Raw genomic sequence first — 23,048 nt, 5'->3', positions numbered from 1 at the left:
AATGTGGATATCAGAGTAGAGTAGGTGTGGAAATGGGAAGCCCATTGGGAGCTTCTACAACATTTAAGCAATGAAGATGGAAGCTAGGGTCTGGATGGTGGCAGTAGAGATATGAAAACCTAGACAAAATGAGAATGTACAGTAGATGGGATGGCAGGATCTATTGGCACCTGGAGTAGAAGTGGGAAGGGAACAATTGGGGTAGTTGAGGTTGCCTTGTGCCCACTTTCTAAGGAGATATGGACTGTCACCTGCCAGTTTCAGCTGTGTTTTTTCCAAGAAACTAAAGTCCTCATAATGAGTGTTGAAAGGTCTCTGTGAAGAGTTGACTGTCCTCTATAAAAAAAGAGCTTTGTCCCATACAATCTGTTGATTCTGGAGCCTCGACCCATGTGGGGGAACTTGAGAACTCACTGGTAGCCCACTCTAGCTGGATGTGCACTCCACATTATCCTCACATTGCAATTCTTAGTAGGATGGTACCATTCCTTCCATGGAGGGTGAAGAGGGCATCCTAGCTCCAGAGACACATCCCAGAGCTCTGTTTGGGGCTCCAGGAAGCTGACACACTATACAATTCCTCAAGAGGCTGGAATAAAATACATACTGCTTAGAAGAGAAATTATTTCCTGATCACTGGAGGTTAAGTAGTCATATATCCTACTAATGAGGTCAAAGGAATAATCACATGAAGTTTTGTTTTGGAGGGGAAATAGTTCAATAAATTGGTGCCAGTGGTCCCTTCCCTTCCCCTTCCCCTTTCCCTCCCTCCCTTCATCCCTCCTTTCCTTCCTTCCTTTCCCTGTACCTGAGGCTTGGCCCCAAGGCCTTTGCACTGAGCTATACCCTTAGCCCTTTTTACCTTTTATTTTGAGGTAGGAACTACCAAGTTAAGTTGCCCAGGCTGAGCTTGAAATTTCAGTCTCTTACCTGACCTTCTCAGAGAGCCAAAATAATAAGTATGCACCATTGTGACCAGCTTTCTAGTGAGTTTTTAATGGTTGTACACAAGTATTGTACACAGAAATTTAGAAACTTAGCAGAAGGAAAAATAATTTACTTCTTTTAGAGTCTTAGATGTCAAGACCCCCAGGCATCCTAATTTGAGATAAATTGCCTTCTACAACCCTAAAGTAGGCTACAGGTATTGCCTTGGGTACTTAAATCATAAAGCTAATGTCATCTCAATTTGTAAGATAGTAAACAAAGAAGAATTCATATCCAGTTTGGGACATGCTCCCTTGCAGGTCTGATGAGGCACTGGTTATCAGCCAGTACCGCTGTCAGACAGGAAGCTGTACTGCAAGCAAATGCAACTCATGGGAAGGTTAATTTAAACACAGAGCTGGAGAAACTCATTTTTTCAGTAAGCAGCCCATTTTTTTTGGGAGGGGAATCACACAAAACGATGATGTATCAAAGAATGATGAAACATCCCCTAGAATGTAATCAGGAAACTCACATATTTAGAAAAAATAAATGCTAAAAAGATTTATGAGACAACGGTAACCACACAGTATGTACCTCTAGCAGCAGCTTCAGGAAGCAGTCTGTCCAGAGAGCTGGGTGTAGTATGGAAAAAGAACCTAGTCAGCTCATACACTGCCCAGCCTCATGCTGCAGCTTCTAGAGCCTCCTCCCAATCTGACCTTGAGTTATATTTCCCACTACTCTCTACTGCTTCCCATCTACTCCTCTGCCATAAGCTCACCTTGCCCTCTTTCCAGGCCTTACCTCTCTTCATTCGCCCCTCCCGTCATCAGAATCACAACTGCTATCCAAATCCAACTCATTCTTCCAGGACGGGCTGAAACCCTTCCTTCAAGAAAACATCACAGACTGTTCTAGCATCCAGGGTCTCATTCACCTCTGAACTTACAACACCAATGTGCCAGTCATTTAGCAAATAAACCTGTACTACCTTGTGATGGGAGTTGTACTCTCACTTAGCTACCCCCACCTCAGGGTCTTTATTATAAACACAAAAAGCAAGCCAGTATAGTTTTAAACAAAAGACAACTTTAAAATACATGAAATTTCAAAAAAAAAAAAAAATTCTCCCACTGCTGTATTGTATTATACAAGTTGTTTTTTCAGATGAGGTACAAAGACCTTGGTGTGACTCACATTGAGACAATAGAAAAGAGACAGCTTAAAGCCACTTTCTTCCTAAAAGAAGGAAAAATTGATTTGTGTAGTACTGATACAGGGAGAAAAAACTGATCTTGGGTGGATGACCTACGAATGATACAGGGAACCTCCAAATGATACAGGGGAAAAATGATCTCCTGACCTGACCTGGACGAGTTTGTGTTCTCTAAAACCAAAGAATGAAATTTAGGAACAAACGGAGGTCATGAGAATATATTTACTGAGGGAAAGAAAGCTCCTGTCTGAGAGAGGGACAGGAGGGGCCCCTGAGCAGGTAGTCCCCAGGAAGCTGTCTCTTCCAGGGACTTTTATAGTGTAAAACCATGTGGAGCTAAGGTGAAGAAAATGCAAACTCAGGCTTGGATGTGGGGTGGGACAAAACTATGGTCAACCAATGGGTTTATAAGCACCATTGCTCAGGTACAATTGATTAAACCCAGGATCAAATAGGGAAGCAAGTCATGTAGCAAGTGGGCATGAATATGGGATGGGGTCCCATATTCCTGTTGGGGGTTAGGCCAGTGACTCATTTGGGCTCTTTCAAGGTGATTGATACCTATTTAGAATATCAATCCCTGATGCCCCTTCCTAAGGAAGTATGTAGCTATATTTGTTTCCTCTTTGTCTTGAGGTATGGCCTATGTGGGAGTGTTTGTCTCTTCCAAGTTGTAAAGTTATCTTGTTTTCCATCCTTGTCTTCTTGAGGAGGGCCTGGCCCTATCTGACTGCTTATAATATTTCTATCTAACTTGGCTGCCTACCACAGTACCACCTGCAAAGAAGACATGTAAATACTACTATTCAACATTCATTATATTTATTTCACTAAATAGTATAGTTCAAAAAAAAAAAAATACAAACCAGAAACTTTCACTTAGAATGAGTCCACCTCCGTGGCTATGCTGACTCCAAGCCTGGCCTACGCTCGGGTCTTCATGGAGCCAATGCAGCCAGGGAGCACTATGCAGACATTGTCTTTCCTAAGGAGCAAATCTGAACACAAATGAGCATCTCTGGATTGAGACAAATCAAAGTTTTGGGGCCAGGGAAATGGCTCAGTAGAATAAACACTTGCCTGGCAAGTGCAAGGGCCTGAGTTCAATGCCCGGTTCCATAAATAAGTAAATAAATAAATAAATTAAATTAAATAAAAATCAAAGTTTTACAAGATACAGGCACTTTGTATTCCTAGTTTTTAAAAGACACCAAAGGGAAATATTTAATACAAGCAACCGAAACAGAGAAAGCTTGAAGAAATCTGTTAGTGACTTATACTTGAACATACTTATTTTTACAAAATTTTGTTGCATCTTGATTTCATCTGAATAACCAGGTTTTTGCAGAAAGACTCTGACAAAGGATCCTGCCTCCCATGCAGTAGCACACAGAGCCAGCACTTTATAAATACAGCCTTAAGTTGAATCTTAATTGCAATATAATAATGAACTATGAGGTCAAAAAGTCAGTCTCTGGAGGGCAATGAGCAAGTTCCAAGACTCGTTATATATGCTGCAGCACTAAGCTACATATCAGTAAAACTTGATGAGGGAGAGGCTAGAATTGGAAGCAAGTGGGAAAAGCTGCAAGAGGTGAGGGCTGGAGACGAGAGAAGAGCGTAGAGGAATAAGGGATGGGAAGAAAAGGAAAAAGCGTCCATGACCAAAACCCACATTGGACCAACGAGGGGTACCAGTGAATATTTTGGAGGGGAAATAGGCAACAGCAAATTGGATGGTGAAAAGGAAGGAGAAAGGAATCAAGGCAGAGGAGACTTGGAAGTCATCCTTCAAGAACAGAATGAAAGCAAGTAATTTGTCATTTAACTCTTCTATATCCCACAACAGTCAGGCATCTGCCAAGGCTGCCCTGATCCACATAACTTTTCAGAGCAGAGACCAGAAGGGCCAAAAGCACAATTCTCATTCTACCACTATGGAGGACCATCAGGATGGCTCTGCTTAAAAGAGCATTTGTCTCCATTTTGACTAAACTAATCCCATGTAATTAATAAGTACAGAGCTGGCTAGGATATTTCTTTATGCTCCCAACTGGCATTAAGCACTGCAAATGGGTCTAGCTGAGGTGCTGATGTGTAGTCTTTAAAGCAATGGACAGGTCAGTGATGCCCCACAAAGAGCTCCCAACTAGTATGTGTGAGCTAGGCTGAGTGACTCCATGTTGTCAGCTGAGACTGAGAAAGAAAACTTGATGTCACAGGGCACGAAGGCTAGATACCAAAGCTAAAGCACGAGCCCAAAACACAAGACATTTCCTCAAATGGTGGTATACAAATTACTCTTTCTGCATACCTCACTCTGCAGAGATGCTATCAGGTCTCCTACCTAGCCCAGCTCGCAGCATTCATCATACATCCCGAAGCACTCTCCTCTTCACAAATTAATAAGCTCAGGTTCAGTCCTGGGTTGAGGCCTTTGTTCTAGTCAGCCATTGTTCTAACTGGACATAGGACTCCCTTGGCTCAGTTGTGCTCTCAGCGTGCCCCGGGGGTGGGGCCAGCACAGCAAGCCGGAAATCGAACCCAGCCCCAAAGCTCTGCCTAAGCAGGTGCTTTAGTCCACTGAGCTATCTGGCTGGCCCTTTGTAACTCAAATGTTTATAAGTCAGGGACTTACTGTATTTCCATGTTAACAAGGTTCCCCAGGTGACACATATGCTTATTATGTTATATGGTTATTAAACACTGAATTACAGAAAGTCTGAACTCAGATGTGACATAGGGTAAACTATATCCCAGATGAGGGGAATGCGAAACACTTCATTAATAATTTTTATATTGATTATTATACATTATGATGATAATCCCTTGGCTATATTGTGTTAAAATATTTTATTAAAATTAATTTCAATTGATTTTATAAATGTAGCTACTAGCAAACTTTATATACATGCCTCACATTATATCTCTAGTGGACAAGGCTGTGCTAGAGAGGAAGCTCCCAGAGGGCAAGTTCCATGGATGACCCTTGCTCTGCACCAAGTGCCAATGACCTGTCCTCTAGAAGAGACAAGAGTCATAGCTGGCTTCAGAGAGCTGTTCCAGGGGATCAGCAATGGCTGCTTCCTGCTGTGTAGGGCCCAAGAGCTTTCAGAGTCCTGTAAGGCACCTGTTCTCATAAGGGATTCTGTGTCTTTCAGTCCTGACTGGTAGGGGGAGATCAGATGAAGAAGCTTTCTTATAGGATCACAAGTCTGCATCTTGTACAGCAATTAACCACTAAGAAGAATATATGCAGTGTATTATTTGTTGAAACTGTACTTTCGATTTGATTTGAAACTGTCTCATTGCTATATGTTTATCAATAAAACTTTGAAAAAAAAAAAAAAAAAAAAAAAAAAAAGAAGCTTTCTTACAAAGGCCCCTCTGCAAGGATCCCTGAGAATACTAAAGCTAGCTCAGGTAAGACCAGGCCACCACCAAATCACATAGCAGCTTCACCTGGTCTCTGGTGCAGAAACAGAGTGCTCACAGGCTCACGTTGAAAGAGGCTGCAGTCACAAGGCCAATTTTCATCTCTTCAATCAGAAGGTGTACTATGTCTCAGCCCAGCACAGGGGTACATATCTGAAATCCTAGTTACTTGAGAAGCTAAGATAAAATGATTGCAAGTTCTAGGTCAGCCTGAGCAGCCAGCCAGATCTTGACTCAAAACAAAACTTGTAAGAGGAATGTGGAAGTAGTTTAGGGGTAGAACTTTTGCTCAGCATGTGTGTGGCCCTGGGTTTGAATCCAGCCACACACACACACACACACACACACACACACACACACACACACACGGGGAAGGCATAACATATCTGCTTTGCCTGAGCCTGAGACTCCCCTAATTAAAATTAAAAGGTGAGGGCAGGGTCTAGAGTCTGAGCCTTTTGTTCTAAAGCTGTCCTGTCACACTGACTTTCCTTTGCCATGACCCATTAAAAAATGTGAATTGAAAAGGTGCCTTCACATCATTCAGGTTATATGTACTTCTTCTGCAAACCTAGCATACCACACTCTTCCCTTCAGGTGATTCAGAAAACAGAAAACAAGGGCTGATTCAGGCTACAGAGAAGATGGAATTTGATAGGTTCCTGTTGGAGTATAAATTGGTAAATCATTATGGTAGTGGTCTAACATGGCTGAAGCCCCCAAACAACAGTTTATGTTCCCAATGATCACTTCCTCCTTTATCCCCACCCCAGCTCTGAATACAACTTCCTTTTACTTTTCCCTCGCCACAAGGGAAGCCCTAATAAGCCCCTTATGCATGTCACTGAGCTTGCCCATCAAACTCTGCCCCTAGCAATAATCCATATAATCCCAGCTCCTCTTTGGCTGAGGTCAGAGCATCCCTGCCCTCTTTCTGAAGTCCTCTCCTCTCTGGAATCCTCAATAAATGCCTTCCTTTTCTTTTGTCTCTCTACTGTGCCAAAAACCTAACAGAATTCACACCCTTTAATGCAGAAACTGAGTTCCAGAGGTTTAAACCACATATCTGATTGGCCAAAGTTAGGCTCAGGACTTTGGATTTTGATTCGCAACACAGTGCTTTCTCCATTTCCTCAACTCCACAAGAGAAGTGAAAAAAGGGAACAGAAAATTTTGTTGGTGGGCTTCAACCCAACCTTGGGCCTGGAAAGCAGGTAACATTGGGGCTAGCACAGTATCTGACTGATGGTGAGGGGGTCCATTCTGAGGCTCTGACCCAGGCCCATTGTCCATCTGGAATGGGCCAGCCACAAGCAGTTGAAGGTCATTAAAATACACGAGGTATGTAGTTAAAGAATTTAAGGAAAGCATCCAAACTATGCACACCCTGCTCTGGGGAAAACAGGGCCAAGAACATCACTACTCAGGTGCACCTCACCCCTTTATAGGACCCTCCCTGGCTACATTAACCCTCCATTCACAGATTTCCTGGAAACCAGGTTGGGAGCATGGTCTCTTGGACATGGGAAGAGGGGGCTGATGCCTGGTCTATAAGTGCGTAGAAAGGTTGAAGGAACCCTGTTTTACTTCCCAGGGAATGGCAGAGCCCACGTAGAGTGGGGCAGCTTTGGCATAGCAGGGCAAAAGCCAGTTTTACTCATGGCCAAATGTTTCTTCAAGATGTTTCAATGTTATTAAGATATTAAGTACAGGGGAAGAAAAAATGGTAAAATAACTAATCAGTGTAAACACATTGGTGGTTTACTTCCTGCATGCTGCTTGGAGTTTTGCAATATTTTTAAAACAGGCACATATTACTTCATTATGACACTAATGATGGTGCTAAAAGTTGCTCATTCATTCCTCAAATTCCCCAAACACTCAGAAGGGCCTCAGGCAGGGGGTGCTCCATGGGCTGGAGATCAGAAGTGGACAGCATAGTCCACTAAGCAGAACCTTAGTGCTCCACACTGGGGTGGAGGTGAGGAGAGCAATCAAACAGCAGGAAGTCCTAGAAGAAAGCCTGCAGGGGCAGGGGCAGGACAGGAGGCTGGGGTCAGGGTAGTAAGGGTCTCCCAAGGGATGCAGAAGCAGATGCTAGAAGGACCCTGACAGTGCATCAGGTAAAGGGGTGTGGGAGGCTGCCTGCCAGAAGGGGCGGAGAGGGGTCTGAGCCAAGTCCTGCAGGGCTATCAGGCCATACTGACACAGGGGGATGAAACTCCCAATCTGAAAGGTGCTCGGACAAGTTTGTGTTCTCTAAATTGAAGAATGAATTTTAGGAAAAAATGGAGGTTAAGAGCAGAGTATTTATTGGGCAAAGAAAGCTTCTGTCTGAGAGAGGGACAGAAGGGTAACCCAAGTGGGTTACCCCGGGAATCTGCCATTTCCAGGGATTTTTATAGAGCAAAACCTTACGGGTCTAAGGTGGAAAAAATGGGAACTCGATTAGGTGGACATGAAGTGGGACTAAACTATGGTCAACCAATGAGATTACAAGCACCATTGCTCAGGTAAAATTGATTAAATCCAGGACCAAATGGGGAAGTGAGTCACATAGCAAGCAGGTATGAATATAGAACAGGACTTTATCCAGTAGCTGGTAGTGGTTGGATTAAGACTCTTCCTGGCTTCCTCAAGGTGATGATCAATCCCAGATGCTTACCTTTAGGGAGGTGAGCATTTGTTTGATTTTTGGTCTGTTGGTCTGGTCCACAGCAGGAGCATCCATCTCTATCACAGTTACAAGGCATCTTATCTTCCATGCTGTGTTCTTGAGGACCTGGCCCTGTCTGACTGCCTGTAATATTTTTATCTAAGTCAGCTGCCTACAACAACACAAGGTGTCTAGTTTCAGCACCAGTGTGGGGAAAGACATGGGAAGGCTTGAGCAGGCAAGTGCGTGCTTCCTGTATGCCAGTAGAGTTGCTTGCTTGGATGTCCTCCTTGGTCTCCCTAGCAGCCCCCTACCCAAGAGAGCTACAGCAGGGGCAGCAGGTCTGGGGCTGACTGCTAGCCCCCAAAGCTCCTGTCTCCCGGGACTCACCTTCCACTGTCAGCTCCACCGTCAGCTGGCGGGCACCACTGCCATTGCTGGCTTCACAGGTGTACTTTCCCTTGTCCTCCTCACAGACAGCACAAATGACAAGGCTGAAAGTTCCCCGGACACCACAGTCCAGCAGGAAGCGGCCCCCACTGGAGAGGGGTTGCCCATTTCTGTGCCATGTCACCTGGGGCTCTGGGTAACCTCGGACCTTCAAAAAATAGAAGAAGGGGAAAGGTTATAAGCATAACTACTCCCTCTGTACCAGATGCAGTTCTGAATGCCTGACATGTATTCTTTAACTCAACCCACATAACAAGCTTCTAAGCAGATACAACTTTCATCTCCATTTTACAGATAAGGAATTATTATTATGGCCTATGGACGGCACCCATGACCTCTGCACTGAGGTACATCCCCAGCCCATCCTAGTTTTTATTTTGGGACAGGATCTTGCTAAGTTTCCAGGTGGAGTTCAAAGTTATGATCCTCAAATTTTAGATCTTCCTGCCTCAGTGTCCCAGAGTGCTAAGATTTTCACTTTGCCTGGCTAGAACAAAGTTATGTGAGATACAAAATAATGATAGTAACAGCTTTCACTCAAGTATCCACTCTCAACAAGAAAGATGGATGTGGAAGAAATGAAGCCAAAATTTGCTGCATCATTCTAAACAAAGTAGCAACCTCACCCTGTGCCATTTTTGTTTTCTTTTTGTAGTGTTGGGGACTGAACCCAGGCCTCGCACATGCTAAGCAAGTGTTCTGCCATTAAGTTATACTGAAAGCCCCACAGTTCTCTTTGTACTATACTATGTCCCCATCTCAGCTCTTCTGCCCATCCTAACCTCAGACCTGATTCCCAGCAGCCAGGATAAAGATTCTTCCTAAGGAAGGAAACCTCCAAATCACAGCCCCTCTGGCTAGCCCATACACTCAGTCCTTCTGGGCAAGTTCGGAATCTTACAGGTCTTGCCTCTCTATCCTCACTGATTGGCAGCCAGCCTTCAATGTGATGGGAGGTGGCAGGGACTGGGAGGGCGACACAATGGGGACGGGAGCAGGGTACAGGGACGGAGGTGGGACACGATGATGGCACGACTTCAATCAGTATTACTCATCTTATTTCTAGAGACAAACAAGAAATTCTGGTCCTATAAAAATCAAAACTAACAACAGAGATGGCATACCTGTAAGGAAATTCTTAGGTGCTGAATCGAAGTCCATTTTGTAAAAAGCTGGAAGCTACTGTGGTTCTAGCAAAGCAAGCTTCCCACAGGAGACCACAGCTGGGAGGTTTTAGAGCGTCCCGGCCATTATAATACAAAGTGGTTGTCTTGGATTGGCAAAACTACAAGTTCTCTTAAAATTTTAAAAATGTGCACCTGCCTTTTTACCAAAATGGCATAGAAAGTAAAGAAGAAAAGCTGAAGCTGAAGCAAAAGCTTGGACAGCAAGAAGGCACTACTGACAGGAGTCCACAGCCACAAACAGATCCGCAGGTCACCCGCCTTCCAGTGGTTCAAGACACCTTGGCTCTGGAGGCAGTCCCAGTACCCTCAGGAGACCACTGTCCAGAGGAAGAAGCTAGGACACTAGCTCACAATCAAGGTGCTGTATCCACTGAGTTGAGCAGCACCAAGACAGAAGAACAACAAACTTGTACTCACTGTGGATGTCAAGTGCAAAAGGCCCCAGACAGGAGAGGCTGTAAAGAAGCTCTATGACTGATATGGGATGGGGGAAGGGGAGGAGGGAGCAAATGTTGGAATGCTCCTGATCACGGTGCTTTGGATGTTGCATCAAAACTGGGCCATCTAAACTGAGCCCAGCTGGTTCATTAGATAGATAGATAGATAGATAGATAGATAGATAGATAGATAGATAGATAGATAGACAGACAGATAGACAGATTGCTTCTTTTTATAATTATGTATCTGTATGATGAACATATAGCACATTCATTAATTTGTTGAGACTCTCGCAGTATTTGAATCTACCAATAGCAGTAAGAGAGCCACACAAATAAGTAGGATGCACATTGGAGGGTGGCACATGTCACACCCCCACAAAAATTATCTTGTGGCTTTATCCTGGTACCAAGGATCACATGAACAGCAAGCAACTATCCTGTTAAAGCGGTCTTGTTCATATTTTCAGAAGATGCTTATAGAAGCTCCTCCAGAAACCTTGGGAGGCTGGCTGTGTAACAAATTTTCAAACTGTCCTTATCTTCTTGAGCACCCCATTAGGCAGGACTGGCTCGTCCTCCCAAAGATATCACAAGCCCCTGTTTATTTTGCAGAGAGAGGATGGGGATAAATCATTAACAGCACTGGGGCATCCCTGCATTCCAGCAGCAGGCATTCTGGCCCCCTGCAGCAGGCCAGCTCCTGTGAGAGGCAGCAATGATTAACTGGGGACACTGTGAGCATTTCAGGCCTTAGGGACAGGATTCCTGGGTCATTTCTCATTATCTATACTTGTCCCAAAGTTAATTCTAAATGTGTTAAATTAAATATCCAAGGATTTCTTTAAAATATGCTGAAACTGACATCATGTAAGACAGGGGCAATTTGTGAATGCTCTTTTATAGTCCTTGGATATGAAGCAAAGGTGGGAATTTCTACAATCTTGTTTTATTCCAATGTCTGAATGATTTGCAATATCAATCTTTATCCTCCAGTGTGAGAAAAATTTATGCAAGCATTATTTAACATTACCCAAAATTGCAGAATATTAAGTACACCCTTTTTACTGTCTGTGTGCTCCACTGGCCAGGAAAGGCAAGGAAGTCTTGACAAAAGTCCTCCCCTGGGGTGCATTGTCTGCCATCATCACTTCAAGTAGGACACCACAGCTGAGCTTTAGCAGTCAGGATCCTTGCCAAAGGAGCAGTGAACCCACTGATCCTTCTGTCTACCATGAACTGTTTCTTGTCTGTGATGTCCCTCTGCCATGCCACCCTGCCTTGGAGCCAGCCAACTATGAATTGAAACTTCTATTAATCCTTTAGTTTTCAGAGAACCTCCCTGTGCAGCATCTTACAACATTATGAGAAGTGCATCCTACTTGGGCTACCCAGAAACAACCTGAGACAGAGGGCTAGGTGTGGTACAAGTAATGTTCAGGACAGCACAGAAAGTGAATCATACTGTAGACTACAGAACAAGAAGAGAATGAGGGAGTGGACAGTTTGCTAGTGAGCTCATGTGGTAGGTTAAGTGGCACATTTAGGACCATAATTTTGGTCTCCAAACTGAGAGTTATCTTCAACCCTTATTGTAAATTGCCATTTGGGATAAGACAAATTCTGTAGGACCCAAAGCAGTGAAAAGTATCTAATTCTAACAGATCCTAAATTTCACTGAGGCTAAAGCAATTATCTGCTTCTCACTTTTGGAAAATGTCAAAGCATTTACAAAAGATATGGTCACATCACAAATGAGTCTTGGGCTGTCCCCTCAGATTCACAGGACAAGATTGGGATCACACGTGTGCTCATGCTAGCTACCCTAAGGAGAGTCAGAGAATCACAGAAAAGTCAGGAGGAAAGCCAGTGCCTGGGTGTCTGGGCCTGGCCTGGTTTCAAAAACTCTTTGGATTTTAATTCCTTTTTTCTTTGAAGAGAAAATTGCTCTTGATATCCAAGCTTCCTTTCTTCTCCAAAGTGACCCAGTTACTTTTTGGGGAAGATTCCTTCTCTCCCCACCATTCTCCTCAGTGCCCAGCCCACAGCCTTCGTACCCTCTAATCCTCCATACAGGAAGACCCGTGGCCACAGGAGGAATGCCTACAAACACGAATAGGCAGCCTTGAGTTTTCACCATAATGAGTCTTTGGAAGTGGCCCCAAAGAGAGTCATTCTGAGGAGAATCATGTTTTTGCCACAGTAACTATATTTTAATTGGAGACTATGTTTTGAACAAAAGTTCAGTATCCAATAAATCAAGGGCATAACCAACAACTTGTCATAAAAATAAAGATATAGTAGCCATAAACCCTATAATAATTTTAAGTAGTAAAACTGTGTTCCAGCTTCATTAAATGTCCTCAAAAGGCCTCTAACAGGCATGGGGCTCACTCCATGTGTAGGAATGGTTGAGGAGAGCAGGGCTCTGGGCAGGAGTGGGAGGGCTACTGCATTACTCCTACCTGGCTCACTGGAGGAGCAGTTTTCATAATCTGGGCATGTCCTGAGATATACTCAGTGACTGGAAAAAAAAAAAAGCTATTCTCAAGGGCACTGAATATTCTTTTTTTTTCTCTGACATACCATGAGCTTTCAGCCATTACTCTCTGCCCAGAACAGGCTACCTCAGCCTGAACCAGAATTGTGACAGGGTATCTGCCCTCTCCAAGACCCCCAGCCACACAGCCTTTCTTCTCTGAGCTTAGTGAGTAGAAGAAAGGGGATGATTCTTCTGGTTTTCATGATTCCCTTGTGCCTTCATTTTCTGCAGAGCCTGGTCCTGGGCACATGCTGCAAACTCATACAGCTACAGGGCACAGCTGTGGTGGCCTGACTGTTAGTGAGGCCTGGGGAAGGAGAGGGAGCTGGAGAACAGGAGAGCAGCCAGGACTGAACAAAACACATGGAGAAACAGATAGCTGGGCAGGATGCTGGGGACAGGAAAGATAACCTAGAAGATGGAGCCCACACTGAGGAATATTAGGGCTGAGAGCAACAGCTCCAAGGGCATTATTATGACTTCTGTGTAGATATACCCCAAAAGCCTCCTGCAGTCATAGGTAGGGCTTTTAGGAGGTGGCTGGATCTAAAGTGTGTGATTCTGAAATTGATTCATGGTGTGATGTTAGGATTAAAGGTGCCTCACTCGGGGTGTCAGTGGTATCTACCCTCAGGAGGAAGCCTGGATAGAATATAAGGGATAGAAAAAGGGATGCTGTTGTTGCTGCTTGCTGCTTTTTTTTTTTTTTTTTGTACTCTGCTGCCTTTTGCCTACCATGAACTGTTTCTCATCTGTGATGCCACCCTGCCTTGGAGCCAGCCAATTATGAATTGAAACTTCTATTAAGTTGTGAGCTAAAAAACCTTTTTCCTTTAACTGTGAGTAATAGGTATTTTGTCTCAGAAATGAGAAAAGCAACTAACAGGGATGTTGGGAAGAATGGATTTGATTGTGGAGCAATGGAATAGATGCTGGGAGAGGCTGGTCCTGAAGGCGTGGACATGCAGGAAACCACAGTGAGGCTGGCAAAGGCTACTTCTGCCACTCTCACACAATTGCCTGCTGCCTGTCCAATGCACAAGCACATCTGTGCTTCTCACAAGGCAGATTTTTATAGTAAGCTGTCCTGTAATAAAAGACTAGAACAGGGCTGGTAATTTAAGAACTGCAGATGAATAGGAACTAAAGTCAATGGTGCCAAGACATGGGTTGAATTGGACTTAATCCTCTAATCCACCTCTGAGCCTAAGCTCACTCAAGTAATAAATGGTCATTGGCTGCAGAGCAAAGAAAATTAAAATATAAAGTACCCCCCTCACATAAATCAGACCGCGGGCGCTGTCTGTGAGTCTTACCTCATGGACTTGTTAGCAGGGTGAAGACTGCAGGGCATGACCAAGCTTCAGGCCTGCATCTGTGTCAGCACCTGGCACTTGGCCCCACAAGCAGGCAGGCACTTAATTAAGGCCTAGGATAATACTCTTGCCAACAGTCAAAAGCCTCAACTGAACCACAGAATCCATCAGGAAGAGATCATTGCTGATGAAAACAGCAATTAGTGAGAAGCTTACACTGCTAGCTACTCCTTGCTCCAGCCCAACAGTGAGGACAAAGTGCTTCCATGAAAGAGGAAATCAGAATTTGGTGCATTCCTCTAACTGGCTCAGCAAATGCCACGTGAGTCTCCAGATACAATGCTTGATGTTTCTCTTCGTGCTCTGCCAATCTCACTCACTATGGCAAGGTTTCTTGTCCTCTGACCTAAGATGTAGCTCCTAGCTTTGTTAACAACATAAAATTATTTCTGTACTAGGAAATGTCAGCTCTTCTGAACACTGAGATTGATGTGCCTCCTCTACACAACCCATATTCTTGTGGACAACTTTAAGGCATTGTGTTCATCATACTTAGATGCAAACCTAACACTTTTAGAACACCTTCTACTCTAGTTGAATTGGTTCATTCATTTACTTGTTGGTTTATTTATTTTGAACAAGGGTCTTGTTAAGTTGCTCAGGTTGGCTTTGAATTCAGGATCGTCTTGCTCCAGTCTCTTAAGTATCTAGAATTGTAGGTGTATGTCATTGTGAACAGCTTTTTTAACAAGACCAAAACCTATTTTGAACAATGATGATTGTTTTTATGTAACATTACAAAGCACATTAAAAATATGTATCCATCTGTTGCTTTACCATAGCATCATCCCCTTCCCATAATACTATGTGCACTTTCAAGATGGGGCACACCCTCTGGATTTCTGTCTCATTGAATGCAGCCCTGGAATTTCAAAGGGTATGGGCAAGTGATGGGAAAGAAACAAATCTGAGGCAATAAATCTGAAGACTCTCTCCAGTCTTGTTGGACCTGGAAAGAGAGAGACATACTTTACTAGCAAAACCAATCGATGGAGCAGCCCTCAACCCATACAGAAAGCATCACCTGCCAAAGATTGTCAGAGGCCTCAAGACTCAGATAGGGGTTGGACTGTCCTGAGAAGAAGGGTCTCTGAAGACAGGAAGTCCTTTTGCTCAAAAGTAGGGGTGGGCAAAGATGACTGCAGGAGCCAAATGACCTGAAAGCAGCATGACTTGGCTTCCTTGGGTTAGTTTCAGAATTTCTGGTTTGCCCAGCTGCCTGCCTGACCCAACACCTGCTCACATGCATGTCTGGCACACAAAGTGGGCATTCTGCTCAGACTCTCCCACGTGGCAGGCTGCAAAAGAGGGAGGTGAGCAGGTGAGGTGATGGAAACATGATCTTTTATGCCTCTTGTATCCATATGGCCGGGGAGAATCTTTGCGACTTCTTTGGAAAATACCTGGCATGTGTAGCAAAGAACAGCCATATGAAACTATCATCTTAGGGCAGGATGTCTGCCACACACTTGCAGCTGCTCAGAGGTATCCAGATTTACATAGAGAATCACAGCAGATATTAATTATATTTCATGTGCAATGTCACAGTCTGGCTGACCATCAGGCTGATGAAAACAAACTCTCTTAAAATATTTGCATTCTCACGAAAGCAATACCCATATGCAGTTAAGATGCCAATTGATATTGTAAGTCAAACAAAAAGCAGACCTCCGCTCCATTCTCTCACCCCCACTTCCTCTTCCCTGGCCATAATCATTTCAACTGTCGTGGACATTTCTTCTGGCATTATCTTCCATTATTTCTAAACAGCAACTTTATACAACTTCTACTTTATTCTTTTAATTTTAGGTATTAGCTTTGCTATAGTTTGAGTGTTTTTATCCCTTCTAGAATTAATATGGTAATTTAATTATTGATGCAACATTACTAATAAGTGTGACCTTTTGGGGATGATTGAAGAAATGAATGAGATCTGATGCCCTTATAAAAGGGCCTGGTGAGGCCAGGTGTGGGGGCACATGGCTGTAATCACAGCACTCAGGAAGCTGAGGCAGGAGGATCATTATGAGTTCAAGGGCAGCCTAGGCTACAGTTTGCTCTTCCACCTTCTACCATGCAAGGACACAACATTCACCTCCTTAGGATGCAGCAACGAATTCTCTCTCTCTCTTTCTCTCTCTCTCTCTCTCTCTCTCTCTCTCTCTCTCTCTCTCTCTCTCTCTCCCCCTTCTCTCCCTCTTTCCCTCTTCCTCCCCCTTTCATACCAGGGATTGAACTCAGGACCTGCTGCTCTCCAGACATGTGCTTATGCTGCTGAGCTATATCCCCAGCCCTGAGAAATAAATTTCTATTGTTTATAAACTACCCAGTCTATAGTGGCTCAAACTGACTAAGACAATCTTTTTAATTCTTTAATTGGAATATTAGCACTCAAATTTCCACCCCATAAACTTTTTCCATTTACCATCCAAAAATTAGATCTCAGTTTTTGTTATGCTTATCTGTTACATTTTAACAAGTGTAAATGTGTAAATGCTCCTTGACAAGTCATAGTATTTTACAATTCAATTTCTTGAAATTTTTATTTCTCCTGCAATTAATAACTTTTTTATTTTCATTTTTAAAGAATTCTCAAGAGAAGTACAGTTCAAGAGAAGTATAAATGAACTGTAATAGGTAAGTACATCAGGCAATTCCTCAGTCACTTACCCCCCTTTTAGTTACTGCTTCTGGAACATTGTCATTCTCCCCCCACCTAAGCTGGATGCTTTCTAGTCTTGATGCATACTGGACTGGAACACTACTCACAATCCTCTTGGGGATTTCTTGGTATATGCCACAGTTCGGCAGCAATGGCTGCCAAGTTTCCTAAGAGTGACTTCATGGAAAGTTAAAATTTTTAGGCCTGGCATTTCAAAATGTGTCAATGTTCTACTTCTATATTCAAACAAGATTTTGTCCAAAATTCTAGAAATCTTTTTGAGTAATGGAATTCTAGGCAAAAATACTTTTTTTCTGCAGATTTGAAGGTATTGTTTCATGGCCTTTAAAGTCAATTGCTCTGGCATAGTGTTGCTATGCTGACCCTCTAGACCCTTCCTTTACAACCTGGTATGTGTGTGTTTGGAGTGTATGCTTCCTTGCCAGCCTGCAGAATCTTCTCTGCATCCCTGCTAATTTCGATTTGACATGGTGTGCCTGTTACCTTTGGAAGATATGCTTATTGTTAGCACCTTCTCTTTCTGTTTCTGTATGCTTTGACAAATTGCTACTGCATTGTTCTATATTCTTTTTTATGGCATTCCTGTGAGTTGGATATTCACCTTATTAGATTGAGCTTCTGTATTTCTTTCCTCACTTATTTTCTATCTTAGTCTTTTTATTTGATTTGAGAGATTTCTTCAATCTTATGTCCCAACCATTCTATTGAGTTAATTACTTGGCTATAATTATCTTCAAAAGCCCCTTTCTTTCTCAGTTTTTCAAATTGTGAATTGTCTCCTCTTCTGATTTAATGAGTGCAATATCTCACTCTGAGGTAAAAGAAAGTTTCTCTGATGTTCCCTGTAACCTTTTATCTCTTCTTGATTCCTTGTCTAGTTCTTTCTGCCTCTTCCATAGCAGAAGCCTCCTTGGGATATTGGATGCTCCTTCACTAATATATATTTGATGAAATAAAAAGATCCTTGGACACAGCTGGGGCCTTTTAACTTGTCAGACTTCACAGTAGAGAGACAAACTTAAAAAAAAAAAACCCAACTACTAATATTTGTGGTTCTTCTCTCTTAAGAGGACTGGTTTCCATAAAGAGGATTCACTCTCCTTCTTGTTTGGGGAAGAGGGAAGGGAGGAAGATAGGCAGTGTGATAAAGCGCATCCATAGCATTTAGGACTCAGAGTGAGGGAAGAGCTTGGGAGCCTTATTCCTATAGGCTTCTACTCAGCCCCTCTCCTTTGCCTTCAGCTGTACCTTATATCCAGGAGTTGGTAACTAGGCAGTTTCTGTCTCTCCACTGAGGACATTTTGGTTTTCCTGCATATGGAGTGGAACAGTGGCTTGGTGAGGGAACATCAAGAGGCGACTTGGGGCCTACCAATGAGCTCTCCTTGCCCAGCTCATTGTCTCTGACCACTCTACTGCCACACAAGCTGGCTCTGCCACCCAGAAGGAGCTCACAGTTGACCAGCACACATATAAAACAAATGCATCTAAAACACAATGCTCACTTGGGGGAGCTTGGGGAGGGCAAGGCAAGCATGGGGGTGACTGACAGGGTCAGAAGTAGCCACTGAGTTTGCATGAGGCATGTGGCAGCTCTCAACAGTTGCCCATCTCATTCAGGGGTCCTGAGGAGCCATGCACTGCAAAGGTGACTTAGAAACCCAGGAGGATGCAGGGAACTGCAAGCAGCTACACCAGCAAATTCCTCTGCTGCATAACCGAAGTGGCCCTCCCCAGCCACTTCTGCCTGACTTGGTGTTCTTGCCAATTTACTTCCACAAGGCGCAGCAGAGGGCTGCTGTTCAGGAATGTTAGGGCAGGGCCCTGGGGATGCAGAAAAGAAAAGAAACAAATACCAGCAACCCGCAAACGTGTTTCTATTGTGAGCAGGCTGCAGTTGGGTGGTTCCATGAATGTTTGTGTGGGACAGCAGAGGAGTGTGAGTCCTAGCTCAGAACACTCAATTAAAGCAAATTGAGGCTTCTCAGTTCAAGTCATTGAAATCTCTGTAGAAGCATCTGGAAAAATGGAGGGAAAAACTGCCTAGTTATTTAGTTATAAACAAAACTCAAACTTTCCTTTCTCTCTCTTGCCAATGTCCCTTTCAAATATTTGATCCTCAGGAAGCAAGGATCAAAGGTCTGGGACCAAGCTGAGCTGGCACCAACCAACTTCAGCCCCAGAGGAGGAGGTCAAACAGTAGCCACAGGCACTAGTAGAAGGCCACTGTCCCAGCCCAAAGCTGTGGGAGCAGGATAGAGTGTTGGTTCTGGCTTGTGCAGCCCTTGGCTGGCTGAGGAGATTCGATGCATGCCTCGTTCCCAAAATGCATCAGGAAGGGCATGCAGGTTGCCTGTGGTGGGAGCTCTGCAGACCCTGTACCCTTCTCCCACTGCATAGATGGTAGGGACCTATAGCATGTGTGCTGCTGTGGGCTGTTTGCATCATTGAAAGCTCTATGAAGTTTGCCATTGCTGGCATAGAGTATCCCTAACAAAGGGGTAGGGCCAACAGGCAATCTGCATAAAACTGGGCCTTCTGCTCTCCTGTTCCAGTCACAGGGAGCTGTAAGTTATCACTATAAATAAGTGCTATTAGATAAAAACCCTGGTTCCTATCCTGAATTGAGGAGTATATAGGCAGGGCTGGGGTGCACACACCTTGCTCTAGGAGTTAAGGTGCAGCCCTAATGGGCTGTGGAAAACTGAATACATGAGCTGGGGGAGCAGATCAGTGGCAGTGCGTATCCTCAGCATGCATGAGGCCAGAGCACAAACAACACACAAACTTACAAAACTGAATATACAGATAGTCACCTCTAGCCTTAGGAGCTGGGAAGAGAAACACATTTGAACAGTCCCATAGGGAATGTCAGGAAACGGCAGAGAAAAACATGGCACACAGGGCACACCTTTCAGGGAGAAGGATTTGGAGTTGGAGTCCAGGCTGGGTAACAACGAAAAATAAAGAAACTGACATGTGTAGCTCAATACTAGAATGCTTGCTTAGCATACATGTAGTCCTGGGTTCAAGTCCCACTATTATTTAAAAAAAAAAGAAAGAAAAGAAAAGAATGAGGCCGAAAGGCCCCCTGGTGGGGGAACAGACTATAGGGAGGGGCTCTGCTATGAGAAAACCTGATGGCTTCTGATAAGATGACTTGGTTTATATCCTGTACTGTTAAAAAGGCCACTTTGGGTTAGGTATTGGAAGGCTACATAAACTTGTTACAGCCTCGAGCAGTGGTGACGAACCTTGGCACAAGTGCTGCACATGAGCTAAGTTACCAGCATGCACACAAGAGCAAAGATCACATCACTTGTGCAAAAGCACTGCACAGGCAAACTTCTACCTTTCAGTAAAAAGCTATTTGTATCATTGACAGCTCTGCTATAGTGCTTTCAAGACAAAAGATATTCATGTATGAATTGTTTTCTCTAAACTAAAACCTCAGTGTTCTGGTTTAATCACAGTGTCCCCACTTGGTTATAAACAAGTGGGCTTGGGGTTCAGTTTGGGAACTTGTCTCTTAAAAGTTTCTCCATCCCTACCTTAGAGAGCCCATGTCGGCCCAGAAATAGAGGCTCCTACTCCAGGAGCCCCGGCCTCTGGGAGTGATAGCAGACTTCTGGCCTCCCAGAATCCCTTCCAGAGTGAGTGAGGTAGTGAGGGATCAGCCTTTCAGTGACCTGGACCACTGCAGCTCCACAGGGAAGAGCTCTTGCCTCAAAGCCAGGCTGAGGCCTAAGCCCCGCCCCACTGGCAGGGCCTATTCCAAAGCTGATTTCTGTCTTAGGCACTGTGGGTCTGTCATGGGGCCCCTGGGTGATGCTAGCATTATTCCCTTCCTTTTGTTGGTTGGGGAAATAAAGAAAACACATGGTGCTGCCTTGGCTCTCCATTTGTTTTGAATAGCTCTGGCCACCATTGAAGAAACTGTGCAGTCTGCTGCACGTGACAGTATAGGACTCTCAGTTCTGACTGCTTCACGAGGTCTCCTGTGGGAATGACTCTGACCTTGCTGACTCATGCAGCCCACTCGAAGCCAAAGGCCCCTAATGCCACTTGGGGCTGTGGCCACTGTTGCTGTTGTTCCTTACATCACAGCAAGCTAGCTCTCTTAAGACACACCTGGGGACTGGGTATTGGACAGAGCTCCAGGCTGTACATTTGCTATTTATTTATTTATTTATTTATTTATTTATTTATTTATTTTCTGTATTTAGGACAGGGTCTACAGGTTCTCAATATGTAGATTGGACTCCTAGTGATTCTCTATGTTTTCAGCCTCCCAAGTGCTGAGATGACAGGCGTGTACTGCCACACCCAGCCTCAATCACCTTCTCAGAGCACCCTGGGGACATGCCAGTCAGGCAGTACATCTGTATGTACTTATATGCATTTGTAAAGCTGAAAAATATCCTGCAGCCAGGGAAAAGTACCAATGCAGTCAATTCTCGGTTGTCTCCCTTCTGCAAAAGGTATGATGTAGGAGGTAGAGCGTGGCAGAGCTGGCTGGGGAATGAGCGGACCTGTCAACGACACAATCCCAGGACAGCATCAAATAATTCCCAGGCCCCCGTGGGTGGGTCTTCTCTTGAGCTTCCACAAGATGTGGACAGCATGAAGACAAGAGGCCACGAGGAGCCCACTACGGACTCCTCACCACAGCCTATTCAGGGTCTCCTAGATGCAGAGTGTACTTGTACTTTCGCTTTTATCCTTTTGTCGCTGTTTGGCCCAAGTTTGCTCTATAGAGCTAGTTTTTCCTTATCCCTTCATCCCTCACTTTTCAAATAAACACCTGGCACTGTTTTTGGCTTGTCTCGTCCAATTCTTTGTCTGAAGCAAGGACTTGGAATATTTTTAATTGGTGAGCCATTCCTAAAGCAATTACCTGACAACAATTGTACTTCTATTTCTATTTGTCTCTCGATGTGTCATGAATTGGATTTCTCCCCTTAACTCTGTCCTTGAGAAACATATCCACCTCACAGTTAGGTGAACAAGGTTGATACTTTAGAAACATGCACACCGCTGGACAAAAGCAAGCAGCAACTCCAGAGCTCACCCTTCCCTGCTGCTCCAGGGCCAATCCTGCAAGTCTCCCAATTCTCCCACCTCCTGGACTCTCTCCGATGTTATTAATCTCTAAAGTGATCATGTTTTGAGAATCAGTGGGCATTGATGTGATCACAGTACAGACTGCTTAAAATCAGGCCTGTCCCAGAAAATCTAGGACAGCTAATTACCATTACATCACTTCCATATTTCCTTCAGCCTGTAGCAAGCCTAGGAGCATGTTTTCCATAAAATATCAGGGCACATTATCTCACGAGAGATTTATGGGCAGCCTCCAGGTGCAAGAGGGAGTTGGCGTTATACAAGTTTTAACATCAAAATACTGGAACTTCAAGGATATTTGAAAGACTTTACTGGAAACTTGAGAATATTTTAAGTCAGTATTTCTCATGACCATCTGAGAGGACAGCAAGTTTACCAGTAACATAGGTTCTGCTTTTGTTTACTCCAGGTATATTTGCCTCAGCTCACTACAAACTGAGTTACTTGAGAAAGGGGACCTGAGATGGCATCTATTTTGAAGTTCCCTCTATGTGCAGAGGTCTGCTAAACCTTAGGTTGGACTGAGTAGATGGCTGATTGTGTCTGTCTCCCTCATCTCCATGTACCAACTTAAAACACTGCTTCAGAGGCACCTTTGTTGATTTTCTAAGCCAGGTCATGCTGTGGTGCTCCTGCTGCTGTGTGTTTCCCTCAGTGGACCTCATCATGACTTAGAACTTGTTCAAATGCAGTTAACTTTTGTCTGTCTCACAGCACTAGTCTGTAATTGCCTGTGGAAAGAATTGCAATGATTTGGCCCATCAATGAATTACCGATTTCTAACACAATGCCTGGCACACCAGAGATAGTCAGGTGTTTTTTATTTTTTATTTTTAAGGGTTTTGTTTTTGTTCCTAGGCTGCCCTTGAATTCCTGGACTCAAATTATCTTTCTGCCTCAGACTCTGGGACTACAGTGCTTGTCACCAACCCAGCGCTCAATAAATTAAATTAATGACACGTTTAAATTAATGACTTTTTTTCTGGTAGGTCCCAGGACTCTGTATTTCTTT

The 23,048-nt window shown here is 44.0% G+C and overlaps 1 protein-coding gene across 2 annotated transcripts in view; it reads right to left on the bottom strand.

The window, feature by feature from the left end:
* Mylk (myosin light chain kinase) overlaps positions 1-23,048 on the bottom strand; it is a 228,515-nt gene that overhangs the window by 133,440 nt on the left and 72,027 nt on the right. For both annotated transcript variants that reach the window (XM_023702276.1, XM_023702275.1), the window contains exon 3: positions 8,628-8,835. In XM_023702276.1, the coding sequence (XP_023558044.1) occupies positions 8,628-8,835 (208 nt within the window). The remainder of the gene's footprint in view (positions 1-8,627; positions 8,836-23,048) is intronic.

Source organism: Octodon degus, unplaced genomic scaffold, assembly GCF_000260255.1.
Source record: "Octodon degus isolate 3935 unplaced genomic scaffold, OctDeg1.0 scaffold00147, whole genome shotgun sequence".
Classification (NCBI taxonomy): domain Eukaryota; kingdom Metazoa; phylum Chordata; class Mammalia; order Rodentia; family Octodontidae; genus Octodon; species Octodon degus.
Note: the sequence above shows the minus strand (reverse complement) of the source record. Positions and strands in the feature narration are given on the sequence as shown.